Source organism: Herpailurus yagouaroundi, unplaced genomic scaffold (genome assembly GCF_014898765.1).
Source record: "Herpailurus yagouaroundi ecotype Mexico unplaced genomic scaffold, PumYag 250, whole genome shotgun sequence".
Taxonomy (NCBI): domain Eukaryota; kingdom Metazoa; phylum Chordata; class Mammalia; order Carnivora; family Felidae; genus Herpailurus; species Herpailurus yagouaroundi.
This window is the reverse complement of record NW_024412467.1, coordinates 16,400,100-16,424,172: the sequence shown is the minus strand read 5'-3', so window position 1 is coordinate 16,424,172 and position 24,073 is coordinate 16,400,100. Positions and strand designations below refer to the sequence as shown.

Here is a 24,073-nt window from a genome sequence, read left to right as displayed (position 1 = left end):
AGAAGAGAGGGGGAGACGACAAGAAGGAGAACGAGAAGAATGGCAGCGTGCGAAAGACTTGTCTCAAATGTCTTGGCTTTGAAGATGGAAGAAGGGAGCCATGAGGCAAGGGATAAGACCAGCTTCTAGGAGCTGGAACAAGCAAGGACACATTCTCCTTAGAATCCAGAAAATAAAACATGTAGTTCTTCTGGCCCCTAAGTTCAGCTCAGTGAGACCCATTTCAGACTTCTGACCTCCAGAACTGCACAATAATAAACTCGTGTTGCTTTAAGCAGCACCAAAACACTGATGTAGATACAGGTTCTGGATTTTCACAGATGAGCAACATTGTCACTCACCCACAGCAATTTCATTCTATTGGAAGAGACATATCGGTGAAAAGACAAATAAAATCCAGGGACAAACTCCAGGGTGAGAAGTGTCACGGTGACATACAGAATGCTACGAGAAAACATAGGATGGACACCTATCTCCAACTGGGCCAAGGAAGGCTTCCCCCCGAGACCTATGAGGTAAAGAGGAATCAGACAAATGAGAGGAAGAGGTATATGGGAAAGCTAGGAGGGCATTCCATCACACATGCACCGCTCAGGACAAGAGAGTTCCATTTCTAAAGCTGAATATAAGTTGCATAGGGTGGAGAAAGTCCAAGTAGGGGAAGGGGTCTGTTGGTGGAGGCCGGATTAATGGATGCCATGCTGCAGAGTGTTCACTCCATCCTGGCACTCTTAGCAGCCCTTGGAGTAACTAAAGGGGAAGGAGATGGGGGGATGCCATGTTTGTGTTTTAGAGATACTGCTCTAGCTGCAGGGGGGAAATAGTTTGGGTAGGTTCAGACCAAAGGGGAGAACAGATTATGACTTAGATGATGACTGATTAGTACTGCTCAATGATGAGCAGAACTGTAGACCTTTCAGAAGTATGGGCATGGGTGTTCTTTGCTGTCACAGTAACTTGAAGGGTGGAAAAGGCACAAAGCTTCATGAAATGTGCTTGAGAGTCTCAACCGATAAAGATTTCTCCTGACCCCTATGTTAGTTCCCGAGGGCTACTATCACCACGAATTGGGTAGTTTTAAACAACATAAATGTATGCTCTCACAGTTCTGGAGTCTAAAAGTCCTAAATCAAGGTGTTGGCAGGGCCATGCTTTCTCTGAAGTTTCCAGGGGATGGGGAGGTGGAGAAGGAAAGATTCTTCAGCTTCTGGTAGCCTCAAGCATTCCTTGCCTAGTGGCAGCAAAAATCCAATCTCTGTCTCCAGTTTTACATGGCTGTCTCTCCTTTGTTCATCTGTGTCTTCACAAATAAAGACATCAGCCGTATTGGATTAAGGGCCCACTCTACTCTAGTACGATCACCTTTTAGCTTACCTTTACGGTAACCCTGTTGAGGTACTAAGTCCTACAACTTCAACACATTATTGAAGGACAACAGTTCAACTTTTAACACCCCAAATGCCAATAGCATTTGCCAACAGCAGCCCTTTAAAAGGAAAAGGGAATTAGAGGGGTGTAGGACAGGGGCAAAGAGATGGATTTGAGAGACAGTTGACTAAGATGAACAGGACTTGGAGACTGTTTGAATTCAGGATCCCAAAGAAAAGAATCTAAAATGGTTCCAAAGTTTCTGGCTGGGGTAGCTCATCCAAAGAGCGGCTTGCCATATTAGAGACAAGCATTTAGTGAAGAAGAAGGGAAAATGAGGAAACAATAAGCTCATATTGACCCGCATATGGAAATGCTCATGGTAAATCCATGAAAATTTGCCCAATAGTCTGTCATACTTACGGAAGTGAGGTTCAAGACATATCAGAACTGGAAAACAGTTTGATGAAGTCACCAACATGGTAGTAAGCCATTAGAATGATTGAGACACATTGTCAATACCCAGTATGTGGAAATGATGTAAAAACTAAAAAATATATATACAGGTGCTTGTCCCTCAGATTACTACAAATATTCTCTTCAAATGGAATCAGCAAGCTTGAACAATATAAACTCAAGTACTCTTTGAAGGTATTCTTTTCCCATATGTTGGTTTACAGCTGCAAACCCACTTAATCTAGACAAAACCCTCCTCCTTCATTCACGTCCCTGAAAAATAGTTTATGGATAAGGGTTTTTAAGGTAAGTGAGAATTTTTGGCATAGACAATAAAAACTGATACAATAAAAATATACACAGTATATAATATGTGTATACTGTATTTAATTTACAGAGCCACTTTGGAAGACAGGTGTTTCTGTACACATTTTACAGATGTGGAAATGAGAAATGAGAAAGTTCAAATTACTTGCTCTAGATCATACAGCTACTAGGAGACAGAACAAAACAAGCATCTAGATTTGAATTTAATGTTAGTGCGATACCACGGCTTGTGTGTTTCCACGACCCGTGTGGCCAAGTGCATGGGGGCCGACGGGGTTGGCAGGAAGAAGGTTCACAACTCATTTACATGTACCAAGAACTAATACTGCAGCTCAGTAAAAATGCATTACGAAATTAATATTAATATATTTAGTGAGGCTTGGGGTGCATGGGCGGCTCAGTTGGTTAAGCGTCTGACTCTTGCTTTCAGCTCGGGTCATGATTTCACAGTTCGTGGGTTCGAGCCCTCCATTGGGCTCTGTGCTGACAGTGTGGAGCCTGCTTGGGATTCTCTGTCTCCCTTTCTCTCTACCCTTTCCTGCTCACTCTCTATTTCTCTCTCTCAAAATAAATAAATATTTATCTATAGATATAGATATATAGATATAGATAAATGTTTATTTATATATACATATATACGTATGTATACATATGTATACATATATATACGTATCATATGTATACATACATAGATATACATAGATATACATATATACATATACATATACATATACATATACATATACATATGCATACGTATATATGTATATCTATGTATACCTATGTATGTATACATATGTATATGTATATATGTATATCTATGTATATCTATGTATATGTATATATGTATATCTATATATATAGATATATATATAAATAAACATTTATCTATATCTATATCCTATATCTACATGATATACATTATAGAGATATAGAGATAGAGATAGAGATAAAGATACAGATATTAGTGACGCTATTCACTCACTGAAGGCAGGAACTGTCTTGTTCAGTGCCATATCCCCAGGCCCAAGCACCATGCTGTGTACATAGTAGGTGCTTTAAAACAAGCATTTGTTAAATAAATAATTTTTTAAATGTGTCATTTTCTAAATGGTTTAGGTAAAAACTCTGATCTGCTTCAGTCATTTGATCTGTCCCTTTAACTTAACATTTCTAGATTCATATAGTCCATTCAGACAGTCCATTCAGACAGTTAATTGTTCCGTGCTTAAGAAAATAAAAAACCACCATTAAAATGGTAGCTGAGAAAAGTCTCATAAATTCACAGCAGTATATTATTAAATGATTTGGCTGGTAGGGACTCTTGGGCAAGTTCACTGTGGTACCATATTTAAAAGAAAATGAAGGGGGCGCCTGGGTGGCTCAGTCGGTTGAGTGTCCGACTTCGGCTCAGGTCACGATCTCGCGTTCCGTGAGTTCGAGCCCCGCGTCGGGCTCTGGGCTGATGGCTCAGAGCCTGGAGCCTGCTTCCAACTCTGTGTCTCCCTCTCTCTCTGCCCCTCCCCAGTTCATGCTCTGTCTCTCTCTGTCTCAAAAATAAATAAAAAAACGTTAAAAAATAAAAAAAAAAAGGTTTAAGAAAAAAGAAAATGAAGTAAAATACGCCAAGATAAGGAAACACTTATTTGGAAAGAGATATAATTAACCCAAATGAATTATTACAGAGGGAGGGGGGCTGGAGAGGTGGGCGAAATGGGTGAAGGGAGTTCAGAGGTGTAAACTTTCAGCTATAAAATAAACAAATCCTGGGGATATAACAGGTAGCACGGTGACTATAGTCAATAATATTGAAATGCATATTTGAAAGTTGTCAAGAGAATAAATCTTAAAAATCTCACCACAAGAGGCAAAAATCATAATTTTGTCTGGTGGCAGATTTACTGTGCTGATCATTTTACTATATGCACAAACATCAAATCATTATGTTGTATACCTGAAACTAATAATCATATCAATTAAAAAAAATGAATTGTTACAATACTATTATCATATGATGATTATTGGATTGATATATATATATATGATAAATGACATCAATATCAGTTTTATTTTTAACCAAAGTTATTATTAAAATGCTCAAATCTGATATTGCCTTGTCATTATTTCAAGTATTTGGAAAAATACTTTCACAGAAGTATCTGTACATATACAGATTTCACCAACATGTTCTGGGTAAAATTGTGTTCCATTCTTTCAACTTTTACAAAACGTTATGAGGAGGAAAACTTCACAAGTTTATCTTGATGTTAGCATTTTTAAGCTAGATCCCCCCCCCGCCCTAAAATTGTATCTCCTTGGCCAATTTGGGTATTATACTTTTAATATAACACATTGCACCTTTACCAGATTTAATTCAATTTATAACAAATGCCTCTAATTAAGTTAAAAGATCTTTGAAAATTGCTAAATCTTCGGGGTAATATTACCACGACTGACATTGAAATAATTGATCATTCCCACTGAGGCACAAAAGTATGAATGTTCTAATGAGAAAACAGGGATTGAAGTATGTTGAAGGAGTCCAAAGAGACTCCCAAACTCTTTAGGCGGTTATTTCCAGTGACTGTCTCAGAATGGGACCAGGAGCTGGGGCAGGGACAGACGACACTCAACCCAGAGCCTAAGAAGGCAATGAAAGCAAACTTGAAACACAAAGTCACCACTTTGAGCAAAGGTGAACAAGGTCTGCTTTGCCTTCCTAAAATACTCTCATTTCAGTATGCATGGGTTTCTGTTTTACAATGTCAATTTTTGCCATTGACAACATTTTCGTGACTAGTCCACGCCAATAAATACCGGATGTAATACTAGAATGCATCTATTTTTCCAAGAGAAAGTCACTTAGAGCCAAGAATCAGTAAATATGTAATTAGTTAGACCTAGTGGCAGAGCTCCTGACCAAACACCACCACCGGAGTGGGGAGTAGAAACAGAGTTTGGTTAAAGTGTTTATTGCGGCTTTGTGAAGGGCTTTAGGAAATCACTTACCTTTGCAGCTAATCTGTTAGTAAGAAGGAGAACACCTACCTTGCCGGTATTTGCTTGGCCTAATTAGTTAAAAATGTGTACAAAACGCTTCCAACGTGAAACTCGCTAAATACTTTATGCATAATGGAAGCTTCATTAATGGCTGGAACAATAACGTAAAATCAGCTTTGCAAACAGTCACATTAATGAACTGCATGATAATGCATAAGCAGGGCAGCATAAGAAAAAAGATACTTCACAGCTTCGCCATAAGAGTATCAGGAGGCTTCACAATTTATCAGGCTATATATAGATGCAGATTGGAGAGAGGCAGATCCGTATACAGGCTGACAGCACAGAACCCAGTTTAAGTCTTTGTTCTTCTGTTTACTAGTCTGCTGATATTTTGTGGGTTATCTGATCTCTGGGCCTCAGAAACTTCCTCTAAGATAGGGGTTTGGAATGTCTCCCGTTTTGAGTCATGAGGATTGAGAGAAGATGTCAGATTTCCAGGAAGGTGCTTGCCACTTTTAGAGAGGGATTGTTTTATAATACAAAGCTGGAAAGTCACTCAAGACCAAGAAAGCCATTTCACAAAATTGACTTCTAATTTTGATTCCACTATTGTGGGCAATGGAAAAACATTCAGGAAGAATTACGTTGTGATTCAACCAATGGCATCTCAGACATTTAAATTGAAAAGCAAAGATATATCTTTAGACCCTTTTCTTCCAAATAATAGTTTGGATAGCGTGTATTAGATAAATAGTTTTTGTTTTGTTTTGTTTTGTTTTGTTTGTTTTTTGTTGTTTTGTTTTGTTTTGTTGCAGTAATAAGTCCATAAAGGGAAATGCAACCCAAATTATTGACAATAGCAGATAGGCTGAAAGTAGGAAAGAGAGAATATTCTTGCAGTGTGCAGAAGAGTTTAAACAGAAGCTTGATAAACTATTATTATGTGTAAGAGTACTATAACATGCTCAGATTTTGTTGCGGGATTGAGTTTAATTTTACTGTTTCTAGCAAAATGTGGGCACATGGCAAATACACTGTGAGTCTCACGTCATCTCACCCCAACACGATGGCCTAATTCAGATATAAATCAAGTAATCAAGTTAAAATGAAGATGAAGACAATTTAGGAAAAAGTGATGGCCAAATGTTGACAAGAAGTCTGAGGGTGTCATCTCTCCCCTTTTGTCTAGTCTCTGGAGCAACGGGTAGCTCTTACTCATGTTCAAGTTCTGTGCAACTGAATTGAGCTGAGTTGGGTTGAGTTGAGTTGAATTGAAAAATGCACATAGCATAATAAATGAGCTTTACGTAACAGTGTGTCATAATATATACATATATATTTGATATGTATCAAAAGAAAATTTATAGCATAGTTTTAAAAGTATGAATTTTTTAATGTTTATTTATTTGAGAGAGAGAGACAGACAGAACAAAAGTTGGGGAGGGGCGGAGATAGGGGGAGACATAGAATCCGACACAGGCTCCGGGCTCTGAGCTGTCAGCACAGAGCCCGATGCAGGGCTCAAACTCACAAACCTTGAGATCATGACCTGAGCAGAAGTCAGACATTCAGCCTACTGAGCCACAATGACACCCCTAATAGAATGAATTTTTAAAATCAGATGGAGCTGGGACTGAGTATCAGCTCTTTCACAACATGCCTGTGTGAACTTAAGTAAAACATTTAATCTCTTTAATATAATGCCTTTAAGATACTTACAATACTTATTCCAAATGTTTATAAAGCAATCGAGAGAGAAAATGTAATTTTTGTCTCATAATAAGTGCCAAATTAATGTTAGTCAACAGAATTGTTTAACACCATCAATAACAATAGTAATATTTTCAAAATAAATAATAATGAAAATAACTTAAGTTTCTCTCTCTTCTCCCTGATTTCTTACAGGGAAGGATGCCTGCTGTGAAAATAAAATTTAAAGCCTTCCAATTATGCCCAGAAAATTTTTAGTAATTATTAATCCATACCTTCTTTTAAAACTTCTAAATAAACACCTAAAAATGGAGGGACCTATATCTTATAATTTAGTACAAAAAAATACATAATACAATACATTAACTCTTTTTCTTTCCAATTTAATTCTGTGTTGTTTTATTTAGCCACCTATTATAAAAAGTAATTTGTGTTGATAGCTCTGAGGAAATCTAGAAATTAAAGAGCTAATTAAATTTTTTCTGAGTAATTCGTGAGTCTCCGTATCAATATATACATGTAAGTGTGTGTGTTCATCTGTGTGCACGCACACATATTTAAACATCCATGAATGGACAAATACTGCTAGATGTTTCTGGAAATTGACCTTCCATGATGTCTACTCTGACTAACCATTTCCTCTGGGCAAACACACCTAACCTTTAAGCCATGTTTCCAAAGGAATCATAGATCATGCACCTGGTAAGGCTGAACTAGAATGTCAGAAAATGTGATCAAGATAGGGAAGAGAGGTAATGAGAAACTGACCTGTTTGTTGTGAACTTACTATCTATGGAGGATCTTGAGAAAGTTTTTGCTATCTTAAGTTAAAAAATAATAAGTAACTTATAAAACATTTAAATAATGCCCCCATTTCTATAAATAGTTTTGCATCATCACACATATATAAGTGATACTTTCATAAATAATTTGCCTGAATATTTTCAAAATGGAGCTCATACACGTATTTATGAAAGCATTACAAGAAAGGCACATCTGGTATAATAATTCCAGGATGTCATCCTGAAACAAAAAATATGACCACAATTTGCAAAATACTTTGCTGAGTGAATGCTGTGTATATACTATACTCCTATATTTCAAGGAATGCACAGGTTTTGTTAAGTGAAGCTCTCACATATAAAAGTGAGAGTTTCTTCATCTTCCCACTTACCAAAGCACACGTTTTCAATGGGAACGTCTGCAAACAGAATGTTAATTAAAACAGCAAGGTAGACATAAGTCACAGAAGTGTTCAGTTGTCTACCACTAAGTAGCTGCCTTCCATTCTAGGGCAGAGGTGCATCCAGAACCCATTGAGAAGACATCTTGACCACTTTGTACTGAAGTCAAGGAAGTATAACCGAGCACAAGGAAACCCTGACCCCCACACAGGTTGTAACAGAGGCTTTAGCTGATGATCTGGAGTTTGTCCTTGGGGGCTGTTTCAAAAAGAAGGGAGCGGAGAAGGCTTCTGTATTTCCACATCAGTCAGTTAGTGACAACGAATTGTCCTCTGGGAGGGGCATGATCTGGATGAGGATGTTTCCTGTGGCCGAGGAAAGTTCCCATAGACGGACTCTGGTCTGAGCCATAAGCAGGCTACATTCTCAGCAACTGAGGGGTGTGGGTTTAACCCAGAGGGAAGTAGGTGAAACACCATAGTATCTATCACAGTCCACCCCTTCTTATGCTCAGATCCATTTGCTTCTACGGTAAATTCATACCATCTAGGAACTGTTCCTCCAGGCTTATGGTCAGTCTTGTTTTCTGGGAAACTTAGTGGAGAAGTGTTGGTGAAGACAACTCAGCTGTGCAGCTGACATCGAGGTTGTAATGAAACTCTTCATCACTCTCCTCCACCATCCCAGATTCCCCTCATCCTGATCTGCATCTCTACAGGTCTAGATGGCTTGATCTTGCCTGGTGGCATAGTCTAAATGGGGACTCCTGATGTGTCCAAACTTCTAGAAGGTATGCTCCTCTTAGGTGGTGTCTATTCTCAGTTAAAGACCTCAAATGGATCACCTGAAAAACAAACCTATTCTTCTCCACCCCCTTTGTATATTAGCATATCCACCTCTCCTAATGATAAGGAGTGATTAACCAGGCTGGTCGTGATGACTCCTTTCTTCCCTTGCTGGTCTCCCAGCATGAGGAACCTGATGTGACCCGGTGGTGTCTATGGCTAGAAGGTGTGTGTTCACAGATGGAAATGTTCACCTTTTGGAAACCAGGGCCTCCAATGCACCAGTGGTAAGAATCATGCATCTATTCCTGCAGCTTACTTTAAATTAAGATCATATGAGAAACTGATAAGTGCTATGAAAAGGACAAATGAGGATAATGCAATAGAATGTGATTATCTGTGAAGGTGGCATTGATGAGATCTGAATGAGATGAAACCAGCTCTTTCCCTATCAGATTAGATAGAGCGATGATGTCCTTGGGTCAAGTTATCCCCGAGGCCAGCCAGCCAGTGGGCCAGGTCCACTTTTTATCTTCTACCTCTATTCACACCTACTTTTCTTTCATATGCCATGTTCGGGAGCTGGGGATGGGGTGGGGAGTGAGAGGAAACCTCTTTTCTGTGAATCAATAAACACAGCTAATTAAAATCATCGTTAGGTTCTTATGGACCACACAACAATGATCAGTTGGCTATCCAGAAGCACTTTCCAATCCAAAAATGTCCCTTGCCCACCTCCACCTGTAAAGGCAAGACAAATTTAGATGTTTCCTTCTCTTAACTCCCCCTCACCCACTGAATGGCTATCTGAACCAGTTCTGGACAATAACATGCAACTCGAGAAGGTTGCTGAAGGGATTCTGAGCATGCTAATAATCTCCCTACTAGGAGAGAAAGAATAAGTAGGAAGCTCCCTCTCCACTGGCCCTTCTTTCTGCCTTTGAATGTGACCTTGATATTTAGAGCACTTGAAACTAGGAGGGCCAGAAAGAAAGAATCACGGAGAAGCTGAGCCAGAATCCTTCCTTAGATAAGCTACTGAAACAGTATCAGCAACTGACTTCTTACCTACTCCTCTTAAGTGAAGAAGAGTGAACTCGTTGTGTGGGCCTTTGGTACTTGGCTTTTCCTTTATTAGTAATTTTAAAGTGTTCTTTGCTGATCCTGACCACGCAGTACATTTAATTTCTAAAATCTTGTGAAACCTCCAAGAGGAGTGGGCAGTGAACAAAAATGGACAATGAAAGGGAACTAAAAAATATCACAAGAAGCAAAACACATCATTTCGTTTGCCTTCATGATGTCACTCGAGGCACTAAAAGCCAGAAAAGCAAAGTGCCTAAGTTTTTGCTAACTTGGTTTTTAAATATTCCGTAAATGCTTCATTGAATGACAAAGGTAAAAAAAAACAACAATAATTGAAGTATGTATTGATTTAGATGTTAGAGCTGTGGCTGCTGGTATGTGTGTACATATTTTATAGGCAGCAGGATGATTATTAAATGCCTGCACTGCACATATCATGAGAAGCAAGTACCATTTAGAGAGGTTGCTATGATATTTCCTAACGCAACATTTGCCAAGCTGAGCATCTGAGTGTGTGTGTGTGTGTGTGTGTGTGTGTGTGTTCAGAAGCAATTCACAGCCCTGAGATTGCATCTCCCTGGAGACAATCACCAGACATACACACACAATAAGTTTAGAAACATGGAGAAAATAGATTATGTGAAATGTTACATTTCCTGTACTATTCTTCACAACTATGACATTAATTATTAGGTCCAACTTGGTAGAGAAAGCAAATACCCATTCAATAGGTAATTTAGGAGTACAGTGTGTATAAAATAAAAAGAAGGTTATGTTATGTTGTGATAAAAGTGGGTGGAATGCCTGACTGCTCTGAATGGAAACAACCAGTACTCACTCAGAAAGTTATAAATTCCAGAATTTAGGGGATTTTCAAAATGAAGGGACAGGGCAATAATCCCCGTGTAAGACAAATCATAATAGAGCTCCCGTGTAGGATACAAGCCACACAGGAAATCCGAACCCAAATCTTTAAGAAACCCAGAGGGAAACACCATCTTTCCCCGATGGTAGAGAGCCACGTAGGAGAACATAACTTGAGATATCTCAACTCAGCTTCTAGAATCTTTGAGTATGTTTGGAAATTAATCGCCATTTATATAACAGTTGATCAGATTGCTTTAAGAAAGAACTCATAATCCAACATCCTGAAGTCATGATCAAAGCTTGTGAAATATAAAAATCCTCTTTGCTTTCCTTCAAGATTGTTGCTATAGTGTTTTCGTTTATTTTCAGAAAACGGCAGAGAGAGAACAAGGGCAGATTGCCAAGTTTGAGACTAAGGATGTCCTTGAAGACAGCCCAAACCAAAATAAACACAAAAACAAACATGTCTACAATTAAAAGATAGTAATACGGCATTATAATTAATTGTCTCAGGAAGTAAAGATATTTTCAGTTAAGTGAATGGGTGACAATTACTTGGATTATTGTCATACTTAAAATGTCAGTGTTAAATGATTGCTTTAAGCACATAATAATAAATTCTGCATTCTTAAGTGGCAAAGACAACAGAGCCGAATATGGAGATTGTTTTTACTGGAAGCAAAATTAAACATTAACCAAAACCTGCAACACACATTTTAAAACACAGGGAACAAAAGAGGAAGAGCTGTAGATAAACACAGTTCTGACATTTGCCACTTGGCTTAGAATTAGGATCAGTTCAAAGACACATGCAGAAAACTTGTCTAGGGGTACACCTACGGTTTCAGAAGCAAATGCAGAGGGAGAGGTGACTACAGAGAATCCTAGGGAAACTTAAAGACCTCTTCCTGGAAATCTGGTTAATTATAGCATTTATGGCAATAGCATTGGTTAATTTCACACCTGCCTCCGTTAAATCCTACACGATTTCCTGGGATATGTTGTGATTACATTGTAGTCCTGCAAACCATATTTTCCCCATGTCACTGTTAATTGTACAGGATTAACAAATAACAAGTGTCATTTGCTTACATTGCCACTGTCGGTAATGTCTCCCCTTGTCTCCAATACGGGTTCTTACTTCCTTTCGAATCCCCAAGGCCCCCAAGTGAGCCTAAAGCCCTCGGTGATTCAACGGTGGCAGTTTTTCCGTCCTGCGAGCCATGCCACCTGGACACTAATACCACAAAGCAGGAAGTTATGTCTAATCTCAAAACTGTGGGAAGGGACAATTCTTGCCCTGTCAACCAGAGTCTACTTGGAAATGTTGGATATCCTTTTATTCACCATCTATGGTTCAACCAACACTAGTAAAGGCACTGAGAACAACAGAGCAGAGATCCCCCGGTCTCTGTTTCTTCTCCTTTCCCTGGGGAGACAAGATGTGCCACCTACAAACTGCTGCTTCTCTAACCGGAAAGTTCTAGAAGTCTGGAGAGGATAAGAGGCCAATGTAGCCAGGAATGTTCAGGGGCCATCTCCTGAGAAAATGGTTCATGAGGAGGACTTTGAGGGAGTGGGAGCATTTGCGTTGGCCAAGGGGTAAGAGTTGGAGAATTGTAACCATATTAAAGCAGAATCTGAGAAGAGGGCAAGGGCTAGGGTGGACAAGAGAAGCCTAGCTGCCTCTTACCTTTCTTCCCAGAGAGAGGAAATACCTTTCCCCTGAAAAAGTCTTAAGTATTAAGTAAATTTTTAAAAAGATCCATTTGTTCTGTGTTGTTAATATTCTGAATTACATATTTCTTACAAAGAAAATAAAGAGGAGCAAGATGATCTATTCTTTCTGCTTTTTATTTTATTTATGTATTTATTTATTTATTTATTTATTTTAACGTTTATTTATTTTTGAGACAGAGAGAGACAGAGCATGAACAGGGGAGGGGCAGAGAGAGAGGGAGACACAGAATCTGAAACAGGCTCCAGGCTCTGAGCTGTCAGCACAGAGCCCGACGCGGGGCTTGAACTCACAGACCACGAGATCATGACCTGAGCCGAAGTCAGGCGCTTAACTGACCGAGCCACCCAGGCGCCCCTCTTTCTGCTTTTAAAAAAAAAAATCATGTTTTGGGGAGTCTGGGTGGCTCAGTCAGTTAAGCGACCGACTCTTGATATCAGCTCAGGTCACGATCACACAGTTCGTGGGTTCGAGCCCCACATTGAGTTCTGCACTGACAGCCTGGAGCCTGCTGGAGACTCTCTCTCTGCCCCTCTCTGCCCCTCCACCATTAGCTCTCTCTCTCTCCCTCTGTCTCTCCTAAATAAATAAATAAACATTAAAAAAACTGAAATACAAATTTTAAACATCATGTTTTATATTGTGCCAAATTATTCTGATTTTTTTCTCTCAGAATTTATATACCCAGGAGAGCTCACTGCGAAGAGTTTCTAAGTTTACCACCTTGAAGGAAAATCTATCCTCCTTTAAAGTTAAAATTTTCTTTGCAGAGTTTGATTTAATAAACAAACAGACAAATCCAGCATTTCGAATCTACCAAATGCTGATCCCAGAGGGCAGTATCTGCATTTAACCATCACTGGGGCCATACAGAAATGAGCGACAGGTGCGGAACTACTTCCCGCAACAATGCTTACCAGTGAGCTAACTGGAAATCGCCCCAAATTGCAGTGAAGTGAAAATATGTGACACGCCACGAGTGGCGTCACTTGGTGTGCACACAATCTACCTGGGATGGATTTCAAACCAGTAAGAAAATGCAATGGATGGGGCTGTCTTTTCCATAATGGAAAAGATCATGGATTTTTAGCTCCAGTCAGAACCAGGGTGCAAAGCAGCTACCCCTTTAGCACGAGTGGGCAGATCACTTAGCCTTCTGAAAAGCAACTTCCTCCACTTGAAAATACTCTCTCTCTCTCTCTCTCTCTCTCACACACACACACACACACAAAACACACGTACACACACACACTTGAGTTTTTGGTGAGAAAGGTCTGGAAAACAAATAACCATGCTGACTCCAAGCTACCCTAACAGTAAAATAATTAAGCATTATTTAGCCACCTATTTCATAAACATTGACTGATCACCCACCATGTAGGAAGAATACAAAGAAGGAGAGTGGTTACAAGGCGGCGTTCTGATACTAGACAAGCAAGGCCCTTACTGTATCCATAGGCTCCCGCCCATGGAAGAATTGAGATGACCCAACCCCCTCCTGGGTACCTCTCAGTGCCTTTTTTTGCACTATTTTTCGACTAATTTCTAATATGGGAAGACTTTCATGAGAAAATTACCTAATTAATGAGGGAAAGGGGAAACATTAAAAGTGGTCACAACAATATTAACAACCCGATGTAAGCATAAAACATTCCGTCAGCTTCTTTTCTAGAGCCACGTCTAAAAAAGGATGCTATTTTAATTATTAAACAGAGAAAATAAGGCAATTGCAACATACACCAAGATTATTTTATTGTAACTGCTGTGAATGTTAATATTGAAAGAAAGAATTATGCATGCATTTATTTAAAGTAAGATCCAATTCCTTTCAAATGCTGTTGTATAATGAAGAAGCGAGGTCTATAGAATCGGTCGGGGAATCAGGATACCCTGGGATCATACTTCTACTCTGCTCAATACTCAGTATTAAAAAAAAAAAACATGTCATAAAACTCTTTACCTGGCTGGCATGTCTTAGACACTAACAAAAGATCCATGGAAATTACATTTTTTTAAAACCAGGGTGTTTTAAATAATGACTTTCAGGTTGTTTCGAGGACGTCTAAGTATTTTAGGAAGCACACTGCTTATTTTCTCTCCTAGAAATTGCCTAACTCAGAGCAAGGACTTCAGCATTTACTGGAATATGAGAATAGTGCCCCAAGTATACATTAAAGCAATGTCGTTTCCATGGGAAGTTGGGGCCTGAGGTCTGTTTCAATTAGCTATTTTCTGTTCCGAAATATTCGGAAACCGTTTCCATCAAGAAGTCAGAATATTGCTGTCGTCTTCTGTCTCTTCCTAGTTAATGAAAAGCAGGAGGCCAAACGCCACCAGGCCCTAATGCCAGCATAGCCAGTCCTAGGCCGGTAACTTGCCAAGGAGCATGGCCTGAACTTTGGCACCTGCATCCAGAACTAGGAAGACACACTGTGGTGACACTGCATCTATATACAAGAGGGATGAATAAGCCAACAATAAATGAATCACTAAAAATGTCTAATGTCTGATACAGTGCTTCTGGCCACAACGGAAATTAAAATAATGTTAAAACACAGCTCTAGACGATATAATCTTGTTTTGAGTGCGTTGAAGCAAAGGTTAAGGGTAAAATAAAAGAACGTGGGGTGCCTGGGTGGCTCCGTTGGTTAAGCGACCAGCTCTTGATTTCAGCTCAGGTCATGATTTCACGGTTCCTGAGACTGAACCCCATGTCTGGCTCTGAGCTGACAGCGTGGAGCCTGCTTGAGATTCTCTCTCTCCCTCTCTCTGCCCCTCCACTGCACACGTGAATGCTCTCTCTCTCTTTCTCTCAAAATAAATAAGAAAACGTTTTTTAAGTTTATTTATTTATTTTGAGAGAGAAAAAGTGCATGCAGGGGAGGGGTAGAGAGAGAGGGAGAGAATCCCAGCTTTGGCTGACAGTGCAAAGCCTGATGTGGGGCTTGACCTCATGAACCTTGAGATTGTGACCTGCGCTGAGATCAAGAGTCAAAGGCTTAATTGACTGAGCCACCAGGGGCCCCAAGAAGGAAACTTTTTTTTTTAAAAAAGAATGAATACGCATTTGTGGCTGGGATATCATGGCTGCTTCATATATGGACCCTGGCAACAAGGAGCATATGTGCCAAATCCTATATAAGTTCAGAAGGTTCATGGTTATAGAGCAAGAAAATGTTTTTCCATATTTTTTCTATAAGACTCAAAGGGGAAATGTCAAAATGCAATTTAAATTAAAGACACTTACGATGTTCAGTTTCTCTATAAAATTTTATACCTTGAACAGGTACAGGTAAAGAGAAATTCATTTCAGCAATACGCATGTCTACATACGCCTACGTGCCTCGTGCCCAGGGAAGTATTAAATATGCAATAAGCATTCCACAAATACTGTTGCCTTGGCAAGGAAAAGCATGGATTTGCTTTTCTAAGACTCTTTTCATGCTTTCCTGTATGCGATTGCCAACCGGGAAATCTGGAAAGCTGGGAGCTATGTTTCCTAGAATCTCCTTCCCTTTATACTTTTGGGTTAGAATCAATCAGAAGCAGGGTCAGTTTATCCATTAAAAAGTCCAAACCGGCTACACGATTTGCAGAGACCAGTGCAAAACGCAAACATGGGAGCTTGTATTCGTTTGCAAGGGCTGCCATAACAAAATGCTATAGACCTCGTGCCTAAAACAACAGAAATGTATATTCTCACAGTTGCGGAGATGGGACTCCAAGAGCAAGGTGTCAGCCATATTGGTTTCTTCTGAAGCCTCTCTCCTTGGCTTGCAAATGGCTGCCTTCTCTCTATCTCCTCACATGGTCTTTCTTCTGTGTGTGTATGCATCCCCGAGGTCTATTTGTGTGTCCAGTGTCCTGTTCTTATAAGGATGCCAGTAATACAGAATTAATGCCCACCCTAAGGAGCTCATTTTAACTGAGTCACTTCTTTAAAGACCTCATCTCCAAATACAGTCTTAGTCTGAGATACGAGAGGGTAGGGCTTCAATATATGAATTCTGAGGGACACAGTTCTGCCCATAACAGATCCTTGTACAAATGGCAGGAAAAAGAAAGTCTTGGTATAGCTGCTAAAATATAACATGTTTTCCTTTCTTCTGCCATCTTTCTCTCTCAGCGTGTAATTTTCACTTTGTTATTTAAAGTCTCACTTCTATGGATGTAGAGACACTCTCTGGCCTGGTGCAGACTCACCTAGGCTCCCAGGGACTCTGCTGCATGGTGCATCTTGTATACACACTGGTCCGTTGGCTGCCAGATTCTCTCTCCCTCCTTCCAGCTCTGCTGGACCAATAGACTGAAGCCTGGTTGGTGGCAGGGAAGTCAATTCACTCTGGCCCTTGTGCCCAGGCCACCACTGGGGATGGAGGGCAACACTGGTCACTGGGCAGGGTGAGGATGTGAAGACTGGTCAGAGCAACAGTCATTACCTTTGGTGCTTCTAGCTGTGTGTAACAAAGTATGCCAAGCGAGATAGGAACTGAAGAAAGAACTTTTCCTTTTGGAAATACAGAGGCCCAAGGCTTCCTCGGATGACGGATGAAAGTGTTTCTCATCTTCTGTCTCTTCAGCCAGCAAAACAGTCCCCCAGTCAAGGAATGGCTCCAGAGTAGAGATTACACCAAAAGTGTACTGCAAGACCCTTTGTCAAGACCTGAAAACCATCAAAGGCAGTGATATCCTCCTCAGGATAAAAGTTCTCTAAGAAGTTTAAAGATGTTGTACCACAGCATCCTGACCTGCCATCCAAAGTATAACAGGATGATTTCAAAAAGAATGGTAATTGTGGCTTTCATATAGGAGTCGAATGGAATGGACTTTCATCAGCATGGTAAAAGCATGGAAGAAAGACTCTTCAGAATAAACATGGGCAGCTTTCGGTGGGCAGGAAGCAGGGTGGGAAGGATATCCAATTGCAAACATGGGTAACTTCTCACCAAACATGAGAGCTATTTCAGAGCATGTAGCCCACAGCCCAGCAGGGTAGTTAAGAGCAAAAGTGGGCGCCTGGGTGGCGCAGTCGGTTAAGCGTCCGACTTCAGCCAGGTCACGATCTCGCGGTCCGTGAGTTCGAGCCCCGCGTCGGGCTCTGGGCTGATGGCTCAGAGCCTGGAGCCTGTTTCCAATTCTGTGTCTCCCTCTCTCTCTGCCCCTCCCCCGTTCATGCTCTGTCTCTCTCTGTCCCAAAAATAAATAAATGTTGAAAAAAAAAATTAAAAAAAAAAAAAAGAGCAAAAGACAGCACTGGCATAGAGAAGTGTTTGCAGGGAATGGAACTGAACTCTCCTCAAGATATATCCCCTGCCTCCCAAATAGGAGACCTGACAACGACACACACTCACCTGGATTTCAGAATTGCTAGGAACCAGTTATGGATATGAGCTTTGCTCCTCTCCTTTTGAAGAGAATGTCTATGATGGTGGGTGGGGAGGGCAAAGGATGGGGGTCACATGCAGATTTCTCGTCCTTTTTGTTCATCGGTCCCATATCTAAGTAGCTATATCTGAGAAGACTGATTCAAATCTAGTCCTGACTTACATGATGAAATCCAGGATGATTTCATCCTGATGTCATAATGGAATAAGACTTTTAAGAAGAAGGTGAGTGTCTATCAAAAGGAATGTAGAAGTGCACGTAGAAGGGAATATGAATAACTATGACTGGAGAGGCACAGATCGTTTCCACTGGGTAACTGATACATCTCCTAAGCCTGTGTATTTACAGGTTTATAACTCTGGGGTCAGTGGGCTAGTGGTAGAGTATAACAGTAAGAAAAAAATGCAGTCCCTTCCACCACTGAGTTCTCAGTCCAATAAGAGTAAAGAAATATTAATAAAATAAATTACAAATAAAAGTCAATTGCACTGATGGTATATGTTAGGAAAGTGAAATATAGGGTATTATGAGAATCAAAATAGGAATTTAGGGAAGACATTCATCTAAAGAATGAGTAAAGGAGAAGGAAGAATTTCTAAGCATAGGAACACATACCTAGGCGGCAGGGAGGTCCCAGAGGAATATAAATACTATGATATTTTGAAAGAAATCTAAACACCATCAGGCAGTTAAATCTATCCTTAAGTACTTCCAGTAGACCTCAGTCTTAAACCTTGAACGAGCCTCATGCTCAAAAGTACTATTTTGAAGCAAAGCAAAGAACAGATGCCCATTTTCTTAATTTCTAGAAAATCACGTTTTTAAAGAATTGATTTCTTTCATGTTAAAGTAAAAAAAAAATAATCAGGGATCCCTGAAGAGAAGAATCCTGGACCCCTGAATATAGACTAAGCTTAGTCGTTTGCCAAAATATTATTCACCAACCTAGTATTTACTACAAGAAAAGGATATTTTAAGAGTTCACAAGATATAACTTAGAAATGTTACTCAGAGACATAATTTCATAAACATTAAATTGCTGTCATAAGGAGGAACTGCATTATTTGTTCTAACAGTTTGGTTTGTGAATTTGTTTTGGACAAATTACATTATATGTAGAAATTGACAGTCCATATAAAACACTTTAGTGATTGTTGATGAGATTCTAATATAATGTTTACAACAACCAACCGAAATGTCTTCATCAATGAGACTAAATGGAAATATGTCACAGAAATCATCATTCTGTATGTTAAAACAAGAAACAGAACTCTTGCCAATTATGAAAAAGACTATCCACAGATTGTTTCTGAGGACATCAACATCCTCCAGAAGGTCAGGATTTATACCAAAGTGTGGGGCTTAAATTCAATCACAGAAGTTTCAGATTATACACAAGGGAGGACCACCTTGACAAAATATGACCTTCAGAATCTACTGGAAATGTTGCCATATTGTGTTTAAGTGATCGTGATTAGAAACCAAGAAGTGACACAAGTTTTGGAATGTACAAGGAAAAATGCCTAAATGTATTGCATATTAACAATACCATTTCAAACTTATGCACTCAACCTTGACAAGTGAAAGCTGGAAATTGACCCGATATTTTTATCCGTTGACAAAAGTAATTACCATATGGTGCTTTGTCATTATTTTAGTGATTGCAGAGAAGATTTTGGAAACTCAGCTGTAAATGCTCCAGATGACACCTCTGAGAAATACCTTCTGCCTGATGATTTAAGGGGTGTCCACGGGCCTCTTGTGAATGAATTAGCTCATTCAGAAGGATAGTTATAATATGAAGAGAGTTGGTTTGAAAAACCAGAAAGGTGGTTTCCTAAGGTATTTTTTGGAGCTTATGAAGAGGAGTTGGCATCACAGATTCCTGACTAGACTAGTTGTTCAAAGGAACTTAGAACGTTTCATGCTAAAGGGAGAAGAAGAACAAAGAACACGTTCTGAGGAAGCATTTATCTAATCGAAGTACAGTAGTCTTCTACAGTCAAGAGTTAAGCATGCCATGAATAATAAGCCCTTTATGGAAGCTTTGTGGAAACAAACAAAAAAAATGCCCAGTTGGAATAAGGCACATAACCAATAATCTCTGCGCTACAATTTCTTACCTGCTAGATAAAAATTAAAATGCCCTCCCCCATGAGTTGTTTAAGAGATTGAACAACATACATGAATATAGTAACCTAACTATAAAGTGTTATATAATCACTGCATACCTTTAATAGAAACATCAACATTCTCATGCCCATCTTTATCTTTATTAAATGTACTCCCACACAGTGTTGACATAGAATCAACTACACCTGATGTAACTTGGGAAATCGTTTTAAACTCACCTGTTTCTAGGGTTATTAAAAGTTGGCTTTTAATGGTGTTACTGCAGACACCTAATCATTAATCATCGAAGAGCATTCCCATGCAGCTTCTCTCATTTTAGAATTTTTTTTTTTTTTACTGCTGAAGTTTTACAACGCATCAGGGAGATTCTTAAGGAGTACAGGGAGAGCAACACAATTGTCTGTAAGCCAGTCGATGCACATAATGAATGTTCTCACCAGAATTATGACTCTCCGAGATGGTGACTCTTAGGGGGAAAAAAAAAAAGTCATCCTCTTTGAGAATGACTAATACTCAAAGTACTCCCTCCTAGTCCTTGGATAGAAACCTACTTACTCGTCAGGTTATGTGAGTTAAGAAGAGAAAAAGCCTGTCTCTCTTGCTGTGTATTGTGGTACTACTGGATGCAAAGTGAAAGACATGTTTGTAAATCACATGTGACTCTGGAGAGAAAGATGTAGAGCTTCTTCTTTCTTAGCATCACCCATGACCCTCTTCAACCCCATCTGTTAATTCTTTTGAGATGTTCGATAATAATCTTAAACTCAGTTGCAAGAACAAGAGAAAGATTTTGGAAATGGAGACCATTTTAAAAACAGCGATCTATTTCACAAAGCCTTCGGATTTTGACTTTAATCTCTTTGAAAATTGTCATATAATTTGATTTTCATTTTTCCCCAAATACCTTGATGTACTTTTTTATCATTTAAACATACAATGGTTTATTAGTTTCAGGTGTACAATATGGGGATTCAACAATTCCATACATCACTCGTACGTGTGTAGTAAAATTTTAAACTCATTTATAAATACATGTAAATGTCTTTCTAGGGCTGAAGAGGCTACCAAGAGTGAGAATCCATTTCAGAAAGCCTTATAAATTTTGGCTTTAAATTTTTGTAAAACTGTAATAAATATGAATTGAGACTATCAGGCTAAGTAGAGAAATAATATAGTCATTCACTTTTGTCATTTCTCTTTAAAAAATGGCATATTGGCAATGTGAAGTAAAAAATGTCTTCATTTATTGAAACAAAACTTCAAAGATAAGAATAATTTAGGGATTAGCTGGCAAACAATGCATAACAAATTACATCAGTAGCTAGTTAAAAGCACTGTAAAAATATTTGATCCTGTATCTTTCAATAATAGGATTAGTCAAGAACTTCTGAGATATTAAAATGTTGATTCACAAAACAGATTAAAAAAATTTTTTAAAGATACAAATAAACTTGTCTGCACCCTCACCCCCAAATTAACTTCTTGTTTATATGCAAAGTTTACAAATATTACAAGAAACTCTTGGTAAGTTCAAATGAAGGTCACAACTTCAAGACCATAATATATGACTTAAGAATTCCCTCTTAAATATATTTATCTTCCTAGATACAAGAGGAAAAAAAAAAAAAAAAAAAAGAAACTCAGCACAGGTGGTGAAATCCTTGGTCTTTCAAGAGAAACGTAAGCCTAAAGGTTTGGTAAATGTTGCCCTTGGTTAGTTTTTACATTAAATAAGAATTTACACGGGAGGAATTAGAGAACCTTGACTGGTGTGGGAATACACTGAGGAATTTATATGGTGGACAGAAAGTGCCAAGTACTTTGCGAACAAATGCTTGTGCATTTGGAGAGTAACATTGTTAACTCCTTTATTCCCTTTATTTGTCCTTTTCCTATTGGGCAAAAGGAGAAAACATTAGCCAGTAATTCTGTCCAAAGAACCAATGCAATTCCACAAACTCATTAGGAGAATACCTTGTAGCCAGATACGTGGAAATGTACGTTGCGTGGTTGGGGTTGGCGTGAACATAGGAAGAGGGGAAACCAGTGTACGTGATGGAATTAGCCATGACTGGTCACTTTTGTTACTTTTTAGATTAAACTTACTGTTAATCGGTTTGTTTTACTGAAGAAAAATAAACAGTGCATATGAAGAAGAAAGACTGATTCCTCTCTTCTCTGGGTTAATTCAACCAACGAGTAGTTATTGAGTCTATTAACATTCCAGTGTTGTTTGGGGCAGCCAAAGAGATTTTACTTCTCTACCCCTAGTTTCAACAATGGTGCCTGGCTCATAGTATGTACTCAGGAAAGACTTGTCAAATTAATTGATTAGTAAACAACTGCCATATTTCTCAATAGGTAAACATTGTGCAAAGTAAAAGACACAGAGCGGTATTATCACAGATAATCAAAGAAAGTTCCCAAATGCTGTTGTGTGGAGAAATTTCAAACACGTTTATCCAAGGGGAATAAATACATAGTATGGTTCTATAATACTTAAAAAGGTGAAAGAGAATAGACCTTTCTCAAAATCTAGAAAACAATATCCAACATTATCTGTGGCACCTCACACCCAAATCACTTCGCTGAAGTTTCTACAAGTCAATGGACATGTATAGCCCCATGATATGTTTTCTTGTGCTCAACTGAAAACCTATATAAGCTGAGAAACCACAAATTATGCAAGTCTACAGAGTGCAAAATCCATAGCAAAATGAGTATTTTGCTTGGTACAGGTCAAGGGAACAAAGTGATTCATTGACGCTTCTTACAATGTTTCGTTTGTATTGATGTACGCCATGTACATGCAGCATCTGCCCTTTTACATCTCAGGGTGCAAAGAAGACTAGTCGTACCATGCACAGAAGAGCTGCAAGCCACTTCATCTGGCCACCATACAACCCCAGCAGCCTCATCCCATGAAGACCAGCCTAACATCCATCAGAACAGCTTACGTATTTGCCTACATTAGTGACCAAGGAGAGCCCCAGACACCTGGCAATGCATGTTCCCCTTCAGTGGGCTATCTTTGAAGTAGGTGCCAGGGGGATAGAGCTCAGCACTGGCACTAGGACAGAAAAGAAATGGGTGGTCCTTCCTCTCTTGCCTCTGATAATAGGGACAAGCAATCTTCAGAGAAGAATTGAGTGGGAGGAGTAGACACTTGGCTGCAAGCCAGCTCCACAGGTGCTGGGTGCTCCTGGTTTGTGTGGAATTAGTTGGCAAGGATAATATATATGTATATATTTATTAGCTATGAAGAAGCCATAGAAGCCTACCTACCACAGAAGCCAAGATTCTTAAGCTTGAACATAGAAAAGAGATAATGATATGCTCCCTTGTATTACTGAGCCCATTGGGGTATGGAAGAGGAATTGTTCCTGTCTTCTGACACAAGGCAATAGATAACTAAATGATTAGAATGGTAGAAAAACTTTAAATCTTAAAATTGACATTTTTTTTTTGCAAGTGGAGAAGGTATCACAAAGAATTTGGATCAGCCTATGGCAATAAGATTCAGTATTACTGAGACACTTATTGTATGCCAAGCACTACTGTAAGTGGTTTGTTTGTATGGGCTCATTTAATCATTACCATATCCCTGTGAGAGAGATCCTGTCTTTATGCCTCAGGAAACTGAGGCACAAAGAGGTTAAGCTTACAGTAGGACAGTATTAATTGATAAAGCCAAGTAGTAAATCGCATGCCTTGTGCTCTCAACCACTAAACTAAGCTATATTTCTAGATTAAGATGTCTCCAAGAGACATCCCACAAAAGTACAGAGGAATAAAACCACTTCAAATCAATGGCAATTGTGAGCTAAACTTTTATTTTGCATAATTACAGTTAGTCTATGTGAAGTGTAATATGTTTTGCTCAACTTGTGGTTGCAAATGTTTAGTTGGCAAAGTATTCTTTTCAACTCTGAGGTTTGATGACGCTTTTAGTTCTTAAAGGGAAATAGGGCATGTTGATTTAATAACAGTACTTATTTCATAAAATCTGCATCTAAGTACTTTGAGGAAGT

At 39.1% G+C, this 24,073-nt stretch overlaps 1 protein-coding gene across 1 annotated transcript in view; it reads right to left on the bottom strand.

Moving 5' to 3' along the window:
• The window catches only part of LOC121020450 (uncharacterized), a 328,749-nt gene that overhangs the window by 15,765 nt on the left and 288,911 nt on the right, over positions 1 to 24,073 (bottom strand). Inside the window, exons 21-22 of the mRNA XM_040460498.1 lie at positions 5,200 to 5,219; positions 342 to 508 (exon numbers count right to left, since the gene is read on the bottom strand). Of these exons, the coding sequence (XP_040316432.1) occupies positions 342 to 508; positions 5,200 to 5,219 (187 nt within the window). The remainder of the gene's footprint in view (positions 1 to 341; positions 509 to 5,199; positions 5,220 to 24,073) is intronic.